Below are 16,312 nucleotides of genomic sequence, written 5' to 3' on the forward strand. Positions count from 1 at the left end.
GTATATCTTTTGCTTACCACTGTATTTCCAATATTTAGAACAACACTTGAAATATCATAATTGCTCATAAATGCTTGTTGTGAAAAATAAATGAAGAGTTCCACTGGGGATTACAGCCACCATTTTAGAATTTGGAGGAATCTTAGGACAACTCTCTTATGTTACAGAAGAAAATACTGAGGTTCAAAGAAGTAAAACAATCTCAGAATTACCTTCTTAGTGACAGTAAGCCTGGATTGTTCAGATGACACCAGATTACAGAGTCTTGAGCTTTGAGAAGAGTTATGATTTGATTAACTGAGGGAGGTGGGTGGTCAAGATTCATATGAGTTTGCAGAGCAGGCTAATCTAGCAAGAGCAGAGGGGAGAAAATTATTGAGTAAAAGGAGAATCTGAAATTAGGGCTGCCAGTAAACAGAATGAAGAAGTAGTGAGGGCCCAGGCCCACTAGGGAGGTAGCAGGCATAGTGGAGGACCATTTCAAAGGAAAAACTAAAAAGACTTGGAATAAAAAAAAAAAGATGAATTGAAGGTGACAGTAAAATTGTGAGAAGACACGGGTGGAAGAATGTTGCTATCACTAGCAAATGTAAAGAAATTTGAAGACCATACTAAGAGAAGGAGTGAAAAAGAAGAGGAAAGAAAAATGGTTTGACTTAATGTGAACATGTTAAATTTTAAATAACTAAACACATTTCATAGGCAGATGAAGAAATAGTCCTGGAGTTGCATAATAAATCAGAACTAGAACTAGGCATTTGGAAATTGTAGGCATAAAAGAGATAGCTGACATTATTGTCTATACAAAGAATAGAAGGCTCAAGACAAAATTCAACATCCATTCATTATGACAACTCTCATCAAAGTGGGTACAGAGGGAACACATCTCAACATAATAAATGCCATTTATGACAAACCCACAGTCAACATAATACTCAATGGTGGAAAATTGAAAGACTTCTTGCTAAATTCTGGAACAAGACAAGGATACCCACTCTCACTGCTTCTATTTAACATAGTATTGGAAGTCCTAACCACAGCAATAAGAAAAGAAAAAAAAAAAAAGAGGTATCCAAATTGGAAGGGAGGAGGTAAAACTGTCACTACTTGCAGATGACATGGTGCTCTATACAGAGAACCTTAAAGTCTCCACCCAAAAACTATTATAACTAATAAATGAATTCAGCAAGGTTGCAGGATACAAGATTAATATACAAAAATCTGTTCCATTTCTATACACTAGTAATGAAGTATCAGAAAGAGAAAGTAAAAAAAAAAATCTATTTAAAACTACATCCAAAAAAAAAAAAACAAAACCCTAGGAATAAGCTTAACCAAGGAGGTGAAAGACCTATACACTGAAAACTATAAAACACTGATTAAGGAAACTGAAGATGATTCAGTGAAATGGAAAGATATCCCGTGCTCTTGGATTGGAAGAATTAATATTGTTAAAATGGCCATACTACCCAAAGGAATCTACAGACTTACTGCAATCCCTAACAAATCACCCATGACATTTCTTCACAGAACTAGAATAAATAATCCTAAAATTTACATGGAACCACAAAAGACCCAGAATTGCCAAAACAATTCTGAGAAAAAAGAACAGAGCTGGAGGTATAACCCTTCCAGACTTCAGACTATACTACAAATCTACAGTAATCAAAACAGCGTGGTATTGGCACAAAAACAGACACAAAGATCAATGGAATGGAATAGAGAGCCCAGAAATAAACCCATAAATCTACAGTCAATTAATTTATGACAAAGGAGGCAAGAATATACAATGGAGAAAAGACAGTCTCATCAACAAGCGGTGCTGGGAAAGGTGGACAGCTTCATGTAAAACAATGAAATTAGAACATTCCCTCACACCATATACAAAAATAAACTCAAAATGGTTTAAAGACCTGAATGTAAGACATGACACCATAAAACTCCTAGAAAAGAACATAGGTGAAACATTTTCTGACATAAATTGTAGCAATAATTTCTTAGATCAGTCTCCCAAGGCAAAAGAAATAAAAGCAAAAATAAAGAAATGGGATCTAATCAAACTTGAAAGCTTTTTCACAGCAAAGGAACCATCAACAAAATGAAAAGACAACCTACAGAATGGAAGAAAATATTTGCAAATGATGCAACTGACAAGGGGTTAATATCTAAAATATACAAACAACTCATACAACTCAATATCAAGTTGTTGTACTCAACAACTCATACAACCCAATAAGAAAATGGGCAAAAGACCTGAATAGGCATTTTTCCAAAGAAGACATACAGATGGCTAACAGGCACATGAAAAGATACTCAACATCACTAATTATTAGACGAATGCAATCAAAATCACAGTGAGGTATCACATCACACTGGTCAGACTGGCTATCATCAAAAAGGCTATATATGACAAATGCTGGAGAGGATGTGGAGAAAAGGGAACCCTCATACATGGTTGATGGGAATGTAAATTGGTGCAGCCACTATGGAAAACAGTACGGAAGTTCCTCAAAAAACTAAAAATAGAACTATCATATGATCCAGCAATTCTACTCTTGGGTATATATCCAGAAAAAATGAAAACTCTAATTCAAAAAGATACATGCACCTCAATGTTCATAGCAGCACTATTTACAGTAGCCAAGACATGGAAGCAACCCAAGTGCTCATCAACAGATGATTGGCTTAAGATGATGTGGTATATATATACAGTGGAATACTATTCAGCCATAAAAAAGAATGAAATATTGCCATTTGCAGCAACGTGGATAGACCTAGACAATAATATGCTTAGTGAAATAAGTCAGACAGAGAAAGACAAATACTGAATGATATCACTTGCATGTGGAATCTAAAAAAATAATACAAATGAATGTATATACAAAACAGAAACAGACTCACAGACATAGAAAACAAACTTATAGCTACCAAAGGGGAGAGAGAGAGGGCAAGGGACAAATTAGGAGTATGGGACTAACAGATACAAACTACTATACATAAAATAGATAAGCAACAAGGATTTAGTGTATAGAACAGGGAAATATACCCAATATCTTGTAATAACCTAAAATGGAATACAATCTGCAAGAAAACTGAATCACTACGCTGTTCAGCTGAAATTAACACAATATTGTAAATCAACTCTACTTCAATTTTTAAAAATTAAATAATAAAATAAAATTATTGGTCCACTCTCTATTTGACATCCTGACTTCAAGTTTACTGTTCTATTTTGATAAATCATGGGGAAAATAAAATATGATAATGCAATGCTGACACTGCAAATTGGAACCCATAAAGCTCAGGAAATGCAAAAGTCAAGGTTCTCACAGTTTTATTAACTAGTTTACATTTCTTAAGTGTAGAAGATAGCCTGCTAGTATGGCTGTAAAACTGAATTAAGATAGAGATAGGACTCCAGTCATTAGGGTATGGACCTTGGCCCTATTTCTGGAAAGAGAAAAGAGGCAAAGGGTTAACTATCGGGGTTACATTAAGAGGAATAAATTAATTAAAATTAGCTTTTAGGATGCTTCCTTTCACCTTGAATCTTCTTGTATTTAAAAATCATATTATTTATTCTTCATTTTCTACTCCAGAAAATGTCAGGGGGCTATTTGTGTCTTTTTCAGGTATCTTAATTCCCCTGAATCAGTCATCTTCTACATATGTCTGGATGACATATGTCATGAGTAATGAATTCAGTAATAACAGAACATAAAAGCAGATTTCATCAAGAAAAGTAAAAATGTTTCAAAAATACACAAAATTGGGGGTAAACAACTTAAAGTTTCTACTTTATATTCATATAAACAAACCTATTTGAATAGTGTGCTACTGTATCTGAGAAGTTTTTAAAGTAATATTTCACATTATTTAAGTATATGTTTTCATTCAAATCAAAGAGGCTTGTGGAAATGGGATATTCTAGGATGTTTAGGATTTTTTTAAAAGAAAAAATTACAGTCATTGCAACCTACAAAAAACTTAGTTAATTCACAAAATGGAAGAAGAAAACTATACTCAAAATGGGTTACAATCAGTTAAAAGTCAAATAAAATTTTAAAACAAAAATTAAATAAAACCAATCCAAAACTAGAATGAAATCAGAAAAACTGAAAACTACACAGGTAAATTACTGAACAGGTTAAAGAAGAAGAGACTAAATAAGTGATTTTATTAAGAGAAAAACTATCAGTGGCTAGGTGTTTCAACTAGAGACACCAGGTATACTAAAATAAAAGAAATAGGAAATTACAGTCATAACTTTGTGTTTGATATAATTAAAATTATACGAAGATTGTGGTATGCTAATTAATTTACAATAAAACATAAATGATGTGGGAATGTTCTCCTAATTTGGCATATTTTTTCTTTGTTGTCCTTTAAATGTCATTTCATGGCTACAGTGACAGTGTTCAAAAATACGTCTGCAAAGAAACAATGAAAAAAATACCAGGGAGCTCAAATATTTTTGTAAATGAGCCTGAGTTAATTAGAAAAATCTGCACCCTTCCCAGTTCTTCTTCTCATGTGTCAGCTCTCATTAAATTAAAAAAAAAATCATTTCCAAGTTAAGAAATCCTATAGTTAACAAAACTGGGATCAAGTGGGCACATTCCTAAGTTTCTGTATGATGTCATACTAAGCAGTTCACAGCTGAATTTGAATTTGCAAGAAGTATGAATTAGTTTTCAATAGAAGACATATCTGATCTAATGGTAATTTTTTTCTCTATCGGCTAACTGTGCTGGGAACAGGTGGCCCTGCTTTCAATTATGGCGGGCTAGCATGCCAGTGTGAGGCCTGGATTAGTTCACCTTCTCACGGGGAATTTTCCTCGGTTGGGAATGGATTTATTATGGCTTCACACATGGAATAGAGCTCATGTCAGCTGAGGGCAGTGACACATCATATGATTCAAATTAACCTGCTGTGGACTGTTCCGTGGGGCTTAGATTGTGTATTAAAATGACGACATTTAAAAAACAGCTTGAAAGAAACCAGGATTGCTGCACTGCAATGGTTCCAATTTGTTCCAACTAATCTATCACCTGCTGGAGATATTGTTCTGCTGGGTTTCTGGTAGCTGCTGTTTTCCAGGTTTCTCCAAGCCACTGACCTTGCTAATGGGTAGTACAGTTGTTGCCTCTGAAGGAAGGAGGTCGGGGTTGGGAGAGCTTTGAAGGGGTTTTTGATGTAGAAGGTGGGACCTACCATTTGCTCTAAGGTACTATTAAGTGAACAGAGGAAAGCAGGGAATACTCAAGAACACTGAAGTATTTTTTCCAAAAACAGATGCTAAAGAGCAGCATATGCATCACCTTGTTTAGATAAAATAATCCCTGGAAAAAACATCCGACAGGCTGAATTCAAAAGCTGTTAAGTTTGCACCTTTATGAAGAAAATTTAAGGTTGGGTAGTTATAATCAGTATTTCCTCTACTCTTCAGCATCACAACTTTTATTGTTACTGAAACCTTAATTCAAGAGCAAGAAAAGAAGAAATGAAAATATACTATTTTAGAGATGTAGCATTGTAGCATAAAGCATTCTTTGGGAATGATACTTAAATAAGATGTGCATATAGATTAAACAATAAAACAAACAATCTTTTGGTATCAAAAGATTCTTAACGATAATACCACATAAAACTTAGAAGCATTATTTTCAATATTAAAAAAAAGGCCTTTTTATTTTTTAAGAGAGGAGAATAGTATTGGGGAATATTATAAAGCTGAAGTTTGTTCCCCCAGTCTTAGCATAAATAATATTGCTCTTAATATACTATTACATAAAATCTGGAAAAAAATATTTTTCTTGAGTTGCCAAAAATCTATAAAATAATATATTCCTACAGCAAGAAATGCTTTATTATGTCCTGTTATTCCTATTGATCTCTCAGTTAATATAGTGTAGCTGTATAGTGAGAGAATACAACTATGTTATGTAATAACATCTACTTACATACTTTATATGACAAATTGTTTAAGGAATTTTTTGTCTAAGATAGTAAATTCTGGAGTAGTTCAAGGCTGTTAGGTTAATGTTCTAGTGGAATCCCACAGAACTGACATATCATTCAAAGTAATCTTCCCTCAAATAATTTATGAAAGAAAAGTGCTCTTGGTTAAAATGTTTTAAGACTTTGAAGAACTTAAACCATTTACTGGACATTGTATTTGATTTTTCATAATAAAAGTACCATTTAAAAAACCATTCATCATTGTTTGTATCATCCCCCTCTCCTGTGCCACAAAATATCTGCAGTTTGAGTCTCAGTAATTGTTATTGATGGTATTAAGAAAATCATATATATATATATTTTTTATTAATATATGAGTCAAATAAAATCTTGGTACAAAATGTGTTATCCCCAGATCAACAGTATCCATTTCACCTGGGAGCTTGTTAGAAATGTAGAATTTCATCCCTATTAAGTCACATTTTCATTTAACCAGCTCCCCAGAGATGCTCAAATGCACACTCCAGTCTGAGAAGCATGGCTGTAAAATAACTATTTCAAGTCATTAATTTAAAAGTTTGAATCTCCAGATATATTATCACTATTATTGAATGGGCATAAAATTAGAAATGGCATATATGTAGTTTCCTGTTTTAAGAAGTATAAGAAATACAAAAGTACAACTGTTGTAAAAATCGCACTTCTGCTACATAGTCACATTGAATGACAGAATGATAAACATATAATTTTTCATTTGTTCATTGACATTTCTCTTAAAGTTCAATTTATTTGGTAGCCATGAAAATATGGTACACAATTTACCACTGACTTGAAGATCCCATCCCTTTTACAAACAAATCAATCAAATGTAAACTAGAAGGGAACTTTCTAGCCAAAAGGTGAAAGACTGTGCCTGAAAGCAAAAGAAATCTGACCCTAAAAGAGAGAAAAAAGAAGTAAATGCACGTTTCCCTGTCACTTGTCCATGAACTACCCTTACGTTCTTACCCTATTTCATTCATTCTAGCATGTTCAATCTTTTGCCCTGCAACTGATGCAGTAAGAAAGCACTGTATCATAGCTTAAATAGCAGATATTTTTTCTTTTCCTTAGTGGTATGCAAAATGTTTTTTCCTACAATTGATGGTTGCTTGAATTCAATGAAATATGGTACTTCACACTCACTAACCAAGCATGAGGACTCACACTCCTCTCAATCATTCAGCTCACCCCAATGGATTCTTCCAACTTTAATGACTCCCTTAGCCTTATCATCAGCTTCTTTACTTCCTTTGAGTCTTTAAAACCACAGCTAGATACTAATGATTAGAACTAGTTCTTCATATTCTTCCTACACCTTTTAAATTCCAGCACTGGAGGAACATGCTTAAGAAGAACTAAGCCAGAGTGAAAGGGCCAACTGAGGTGGTTTCAGGCTCTTTCTATTCCAGACGTGATGATGGGCCACCTTCTCTATCTGTAGTCATAGATCGTAAGTGCACCAGCATGCACACAAACTGAATCAGGTCCACAGAGGGATAGTTTTCAATCATCAAAATTCATGCCTTGCAGAGTACTGCTAGAGATCTTAAGACAGTGTAACACCATTGTTTTAAATTCGTAATGAAGAAACTAGTATTCTTTTAATGACTAACAGGTTCTGCAGCACTGTAAATATAAGATAACAAAAGGGAAACTGAAGGTAGGAATTACTGTTAAATAAATAGCTAAGATCTCACGGAGGTAAGGGAAGAGTAACAAAGAAAAGAGAAGGAGGAACATGAGAAGGAAGAAGAAATAGAGCAGGAAAAAGAAAGAGGAGGAGGAGGAGATGGAGAAGAAAGAAAAAAACCTTTAGTTATGCTAAAATTAGTGCAGTATAAAAGTGATCTAGGTCTTTGGAGTCATAAAGACTGGAGTTTGAATGGCTCCTCTACTACCATGATCTTGGGCAATTTACTTCATTTTTCTAAGTCTTAGCTTCCTTATTCATAAAATAGGGATAATTATAGGGCCTACTTCTTGGGTTTATACAAGTATGTAAAGCACTTAGTACCTGAGACATAATAAGCACTCAATACCTTTTGATATCTATATCTACCTATTTAAAATTGAGTGTTAATATATCCCAAGCACTTTGCTAAGCATTTGAAATAAGTGTATTTATCTATCTAATCCAATCTACTTATGTACATTATCTTACGTATGTATGTCATGTATCCTATCCACCTATCCATCCATCCACCCACCAACCCATCTATCCACCCATCATCTATTTTATTCTCTTCATTTACAGGTAAGGAAACTGAGGCACAGGAGATTAGATAACTGCCTAAGGTCCCACGATTAGTAGAAAAGGTAGAAATAAAATCTTGAGTCTTTGGCTTCCAGTCAATTATTTTTTAATTGATAACTACTTTTTGTCAGACTAAAGTTAATTTTTAATGTATATTAATATTTGCCTTTTGATCTCTAGAATGGGCAGCCTGAGAAGAGTACACTTCTGGAAGACAAATGAATTACTCATTTCTGGTAAGGAATGTCAAGATTGTTACAGACCCTATGTACACGTTAAAAGACTCATATGAAAAAAAGTTTAAATTACAACTTTCTTACCTGGTCCATTAAGAAAATCTTTAATTTGTAGCATTACAAGTGAAGGTGGAATACCACTTTTGCTGTCTATTTCTCCAGGTACTGTCTGCAACCAAACTGTGCAGTAATCAAGGGCTTCAGGCAAAGTCTTCCCAGGATCTGAAGAGGCAAAATTAAAATTTTAAATGTCAATTACAACACAAACATCAATTTTGGTGTAAGAGTTTCAGCTGATAAGCAAGAGAAAAAAATGGTTAAAATATTGTATGTAACCTTCATTAATGCCTTTGTTTGTATACATACAGTGCACAAATACTTGTATGAAGAAAGAGACGCTCTCTCTCTTCAGGTAGAATGACGAAACCATGTTTTCCAGAACCAGGCCAAAGAGGAAAAGATATTTCAAATCTTAACTCATATCATCTTTGAGTGAAGGTAAAGTTTCTGTACTCTGAGCTGCTGACTGTTAACAATTGAATAGATTTTTTTTTTTTTAATGGGATGTTGGAAACAAGTTGAAGAAAAAAAGGGCAACCTTTTCAGCTTAAAAAGAGGCATATACATGTTCAAAGATGCAGTGGATTAGTACTACTTAGGGGTTATTTGATCTGTTTCAGAGTTTTACTGACATTACAATCACTTTTACTGCTAGGCTTTTGAAGTTAACTTCAGTAGCTTTCCCATAACCTTCTTAAATGATAAAATTGGTCAATCTTTTAATAGTTCCAATTATGACTAAAAGTTGACTTTTTTCAGTTTTGACTTTTTCTATTAAATACTGTGTATTTTAAATTTTTTTAAAGGTTAATATTGTATATATTTTTTAAGGTTTCATTCAGCTATTGGTGATGGCAAATGGAATTAGCTTTTTAATGCTTGGCAATCCACAGTTTTTATTGAAGTAGCTCTTTAAATAAAAACAACTGCTGTGTCTTGGCATACAATACAGTAGGCTTTTAAAAATCTTCTAAATATTCACAGTTTTTCTTTAGTTTCAGGATTGTTTTACTCTCTGGGTTTTAATGGCCTCTGAATGTCAATTTTATAGGGATGTTCTTGCCATAGAGTCCATCTATTCCATTTTCAGTTGATTTGAAATGTGTTATTAAAGTGTTATTTATTTTAGTTTTTATTGATTGGATTGCTTTCAAGAATAGCATTTACATACTGTGTATTATATTCAACATATGGTTACATAGTATTACTGTCATATGTGAACCGGGCATATAAATTCTGCCTTGGAATTTGTATTTCTTGACCTTATCATGTGATCCTTATGAAATTTGGCACATATGAACCTTTATGTGATTTCAAAGAAAATAGTGAAAGCAATTGATCGTGACGTTAATCTATGTGGTAAAGATCAAACACTAAGGTAGTGCATTCTTCTCTTTTTATATGATCAGTGAATTTAAAGCAGTGAGAACATGTATAGTAGATCCATTACATAGTAACACCATACTATTCTGTCTTTCAAATATAATGGTCAAGTCTGGTGAAAGGATGGCAAAAAGTCTGTTGCTGGTAGGATCTATAATCAGTTTGTAGGTACTATGTAACCTGCCAGGACCTGAGGGTCTATTTCTAGGTTTCAGCTATGTAGCCATCATCAAGAAGAAGCCATTGTTATCAAATAAATAATACTGTGCCAGACCTATATGAGGAGACATAATTCTTCATTTTGAAGATGATACAATCTAGAGAGAGAACAATGATCTAATGGAGAAAACAGATATAAGTGATGTAGCTAAATAAATAATGAACAGACATGAATTAAACTGATATAGAAATATTAATATGATGTGTAAAAAAACTGGCAAGTAAAACAGGATGATAAGTAAAACAATTTATAAAAATTACATATTCAAACTTGTACGGCAGAAAAGGATATCATGAATATATAAAGAGTTCGTATAATCAATATAGATACTAATAGAAAAATGGGTTGAGGATAGAATAAGCACCTATTTAATGAAGAAAATAAATAATGAGTAAAGAAAAACAATGGCATAAAAACAGTTAAAAATATAAACATTAAGAGATAGTACACCTTAGCAATAATCAAAGGAAAAAATCTATAAAAATAAGTAGAATTTTCTACCTATCAGGCCAAGACTAAAAAAATTGATAAAGCCTATGTCACACACACACACACACACACACACACAAATTCACTGTAGAACTGTTCATCATAGCAAAAAGTAGAAAACACCTTAGATGTCCATCAACAGATTGTTTAAATAAAAAATGATAATCCATACAATGTTTAAAAGAATCAAAAACATTTATATGTAATTGACATAGTAAGACAGCCATTTTATATTGTTAATAGTAAATAACAAAGCAGGTTGAGTATTTTTTCATTTATTGACCATTTAGGATTCTTCTAAAAATAAGTATTCATTTTTCTATTGGGCTCTTTTCTTACTAATTTGTAGGAGCTCCTTATATATTACAGGTGTTAATGATTTGTTTGCAATGTGTAGCAAATGTTTTCTCTTGGTACGTTAGTTGCCTTTTAACTATATCCTGATGCTTTCTGCATGCATACTTTTTTCTTAATAGATGTGGTAAAAAATTATTAACATATCTTATGGATTTATCCCTAGGTTGATTATATATTTTCCTATAGTTTCTTGAAGCATTTTAAAAATTTTATTTTTGGGCTTCCCTGGTGGCGCAGTGGTTGAAATAAATAAAACTAAATATCTATCTATAGATAAATGGTAAAATAAATTATGACTACATTGTGAATACTGCATAGAATACTATGCTGCTGATAAAAAGAGAGTGAATCTGATATAGAAAAGCTTTAAACTGTCTTGTTAAGTGAATAAAACAAAGAAACAGATCACCAGCTTTAGTAAATTCAAAAGTAAAAGGCATATCTGCATACATACATACATACAAACACACATATCTATATATACTTTTTATTCTACTGGAAGACAATCATCTTTAGGATGATCCTAAGCACAAACTGATATATGGACCTATAATTTATTGGGAGCTGAAGAAAAATAGGACTACATACCAAACATTTACAAAAATTAAAATAAGAAAAACACACTTCAAAGGATATTTGATTCCTACCTTCATCAAGGTATAGACTGGGGGAGCAGCAAATTCTGATGATGTGAATGAGAGTTTTCCAAGTAGGGGAGATGGGTTTTATGCAGGTTGCAGTGTAAAGCTAAAGGGCCTTGCCATCTGGCACCCAGCACAGGAGTCTGCACTGGGGCAATTAAAGAGGAATGGGACTTAATAGAGTCAGAATAAACAATCTGGCAATAGTAGGAAGCAGAATAGGAATTACAAATTAAAAAAAAATGTAAAAGTCTAGGAAAGGTATCCAAGGAAGTAAAAATTTTAATGACTATTTCCCAACAAATTTTTACTGGTCTAATGATATTATTGGTTTAATATTATTACACCCCTGGTTTAAAAAGTACAGCTGCATTTAGAGGGCTGCTAGAAGAAGAGAATAACTGAAATTAAGAACATTGAGGATAATACAGGTTCATGGTTGATGAATACTGAATGTATGACAGGGCTGATGGCTACTCTCCTAGTTTTGGCTAAAATCTCTACTCTGGATATGCCTGTAGTCACTGTGGTGAGGTGAAGCAGCAGTAGTAGCAGAAACATATGTCAGAATCCCAGAGAATAGCTCAGGTTTGTAAGTCACGATTTAGTCCCTCTTGCTCTAATGGCTAGATGATGTGGGGCATGACTTCTAGACTTCCTGAACTGTCTTCAATTTAGCTTCTCCTGAATTCCATCATCAGACCTAGAAAATAGGACTCATATTACACATTCCTTGAGGTCAATATAGTTGGAAAAGCACCAGATAAACCAAGATTAAAGGAGCCTGTGAATATAAGACAAATGGAGTGACAAATAGGGATGACTTTTTCATACTGGAAGCTCCTTTAGACTTTGCCAGTTTTCTTCTTCATACTCAGCGAACACCTATTTATTTAAGTACAGGAAGCTCTCAAAAGAATAAGCTCCTGCTGATGTTGATGAGCACGTTTACATTTATGCTGTTGTCCCTGAGCCTAAGAAACAGGAAAAAGCCATATCTTATCAGGAGTAACAGAGTGTGGGAAATGGGCCAGAACAAATGACAAACTGCTCACAGCCATAAATCTTGTTCAAAGTCAGTTAGAATTCACTTCAGTGAGACATTGGTATTGACAAAGTTATTTGTTTTTCTTCTGGGTTGACCTGGACTCCAAAATAAAATACTTCATCATATCATGTCACAAAGAACACTCAAAGGGAAGATTCAGAGTCTCAAGTCCACTCCCAGATGGAGTAAGGTACTCTTGGCTTTTACAGAGACTTGATTCAGATTATATTCTTTGTGCTGGTAGATTACTTTGCTCTTCTTCACAAAACTTTCATTTCACTTAACTGCTTGGGAGGTCTTCCTCTGACTCTGATAAAGTGATTTTTGTAGTGCTGCTCATTATTGTTATTTTTTAACCCTTAGCAGATATTCACAGAGTTAAGTATGTCTTTGCTTAACATTTGAATTATATAAAATATAACATGACTCATGTGGCCAACTCAAAATGAAACTTTAAAAATGAACTTGTTTATTTTCTTTGCAATCTTCTACTTACAAAAAATTTATTTTCCAAGCTCATATAGAACAGCTGAGTGCTGAAGATTTTGTAAGCTTCCTGATTACTCTGCTTTGTTCTACTATGTGGCAGGATATATCTTTTTCATAACTGAATTCATAAGCTGAATTTTTGGAAAGGTCCCAATGAGGAGACATTTTCCCACAGATTTCAGTGAGAATTTCCTCATTTTAAGATTGACATAATACTGAACATATAATGAAGTCCAGTTACTTTTATACCAGATACTTCTGTCTAGTTAATTTTATACAAGATACTTCTTTTTTTTTGCCATGAGTAAAAACTTTGAATTTTAAAAAGCTTTGTGTTATAAGAATCTCTTTCTTTGAAAGTTAAATATCTGTTATAAAGAGAACTAGAGTGAGACTCCAAACCAACATCATTTTCTTCCTCATTTTCCCCCTCCCTTCTGTGACAGTTACTTTTACCAACCACAGGTTTACAATGGAGTTGATAATGCATACCTGTTTCTCCTTTCTCTTGGCTACTTCTGTGCTCAAGAAGACCTCTAACAAGTGAATTGGTTAGAGAAGGGCCGCAGGAGAAATTAGCCCAACAGTTATTTTCCCTGAAAGTTCCAGGCAACGTTTTCACGGAGGAAGATGTAAGTAACTATAGTCATAATAATGTTTTTGACTCTTCGATTCAATTTTCTCATGATACCCTTGGTCTTTTACATCCTATGGAAGATGAATGCTAACTTAAATATGGAGCAACGTCAAGGGGACAAAATTTTCCCATGATGGAGAGTTCTTGGAAATTTGTGTTACCAGAAAAAAATATTATTAATTGAAATTTGGGGACAAATCCTGAAAAATAGACTTTTGATTAGTTGGGTTTTGATGTACCTCACTTTAAGCATGTTTTCTTCAGTAAGCAAATAATTTGTCATCTTATTCCTGGTATTAGCTTCTTGCTGTATTAATGTAATCCTGTTGCTGCTTGCAATCCTGGCTAAACAAATCTTTCTCGATATTATCAACTTTTTTTTTTTTTTTTTTTTTGTGTGTGGTACGCGGGCCTCTCACTGTTGTGACCTCTCCCGTTGTGGAGCACAGGCTCCGGACGCGCAGGCTCAGCGGCCATGGCTCACGGGCCCGGCGGCTCCGCGGCATGTGGGATCTTCCCGGACCGGGGCACAAACCTGTGTCCCCTGCATCGGCAGGTGGACTCTCAACCACTGCACCACCAGGGGAGCCCCTATCAACAACTTTTGAAATTATATCATGCTTTTTCAATCCTACGGATACTAATATTAGCATTACTGATGATACATAATTAAAATTAATGTGTTCCCTAAACTATTACTGTAGATTTAATTTCAGCAACTTTTGGCTTTGATGCCATATTGCACTGAGTTTTCTTTCTCCCCACCTCCTCCCCGCCTCCCCCAGCACTGAGTTTCCTTTCTCGAGATTTACTTGTCTCCATTTTACCCATTCCAGAAAGTTCGGAAGGATCTACTGTTTAGTTTTTTAAAAGAAAAACAGACTATATATTTTATCCACTTTTAAAAAAGTTTTCAATGACCTGTTATTATTAGTCACAAGCATACTGAAGTCTGTCATAGGTAATGAGCCCAGGCCTATCCCAGGCTGCCACAGAACCAAAGTGGCATCTATGGCTGCTTAGGGAGATTGGTTCTCTTTGGCCTGAGGTATCCAGAGCTGTCATGTTTATGAAAGAGCATTTAAGTAACTTTTGATTAACTCTTGAGGGACAACTGACAGGTGATAAGATACTGTCACATGCAAGAGGTTTGTGAAATAGTTTATCACTGGCCCAGGACTTACTGAACAAAGACTTTCTTTCATGGAGCTTTCTAACATTTTGTTCTATAGATGAGTTTATATCACTTTATAACACAGGAAAAAATGTAGGGTAATGAAAGAACATGAACTCTGGAGGTACACAAATCTGGGTATAAATCCTGACTCCTTAAACTGGGTAAATTTAATTTTAACTTCCTTGAGTCCCAGTTTGTTTCCAAAATGGGGATAATAAACTAAATTGTGGTGATGTTGAGAATATTATATTAGATAATATACGTAAGTGGTTTGTATGGGACATGTCATGGTAGGAGTTCAATAAACAGTTACTATTTTGTTTCTTAAGCACAAACTCAAAACAAAATAGTAGTATGTGTGTGGTGTATCTTTCAAGTGTCTATTCTTCTTACCTTTTTGTTTTTGTTTTTTTTAATTTTGAAAAATCTTTATCACTTATCTAAAATCAGAGGAATATAATATAAAAGGTAAAAAATAAAAAGCTTTATTAGTGGAAATTATACTCAATTTTGATCTTTGAAGCCAGTAAACTTCTTTATATTTAACTTTTAAAATAATAATTATTGAGGTTTGAAATACTAGTCAACCTATTTTACTTCCCTATCAAACACTTTTGGCTAAGGAGAAATTATACACCTGACAACTTCTCTGCATTTTGGTTCTGATAATTATCAGAATTATATTCTCACCTTCTTTCTCATCCTTTAGAAATACTTGGCCTACATATGAGGCAAGGATGTAAATAATCTGCAAGCCAAAGGTGACTCCTTTCCATTTTTTAAACTAGAACTTAGAGACTCCTTTTACAAAAGTATCTAAGTATATCAACCTTCATACAAAGAAAAGATTGAAGTGACACTTTAAAATAATTTATAAGCAAACATGGTGAGTCCATCAGGATTTCAATTTCACGGGGCTTTCTTTTTTAAGGAAGATCAAGAAGAGTTCATAACTAGCCAGAGTAGGGAGGGAGAAAATACCTAAAGAGGAATTAGGGTAATAGGCAAAGGCTTGGAGATTCCCTACGTTCCCTTCCGCTTTCTGACTTCATTGACAAGATGTTCCTAGATGATTCTTTAGCTGAATCCTTTTATAACCAGCCAAGAATACACAAAGGTTTTCCTTAACAGAAATTGAATAAAATTTAAAGGAAAGCACTTGGGGAGGGTCTATTGTACTAAATCAATTTGCCTCTATCTATGAAATTGATATGGTTACAGCTCCCAAGGGCCTCTTTCAGAAGCCATGGTTGTACTTGGTTTTGGTATGCTCAAAAACGGTTGGAAGAATAACTCCCTGCAATGAGTGGTTACT

General features: G+C 34.0%; 1 protein-coding gene across 9 annotated transcripts in view; it reads right to left on the minus strand.

The window, feature by feature from the left end:
• Window positions 1–16,312, minus strand: part of VPS13B (vacuolar protein sorting 13 homolog B) — a 791,361-nt gene that overhangs the window by 215,719 nt on the left and 559,330 nt on the right. For all 9 annotated transcript variants that reach the window (XM_082600778.1, XM_082600779.1, XM_082600780.1 and 6 more), the window contains one exon: window positions 8,581–8,718. In XM_082600778.1, coding sequence (XP_082456904.1) covers window positions 8,581–8,718 — 138 coding nt within the window. The remainder of the gene's footprint in view (window positions 1–8,580; window positions 8,719–16,312) is intronic.

Source organism: Mesoplodon mirus (genome assembly GCF_964341445.2).
Source record: "Mesoplodon mirus genome assembly, chromosome: 16".
Lineage (NCBI taxonomy): Eukaryota > Metazoa > Chordata > Mammalia > Artiodactyla > Ziphiidae > Mesoplodon > Mesoplodon mirus.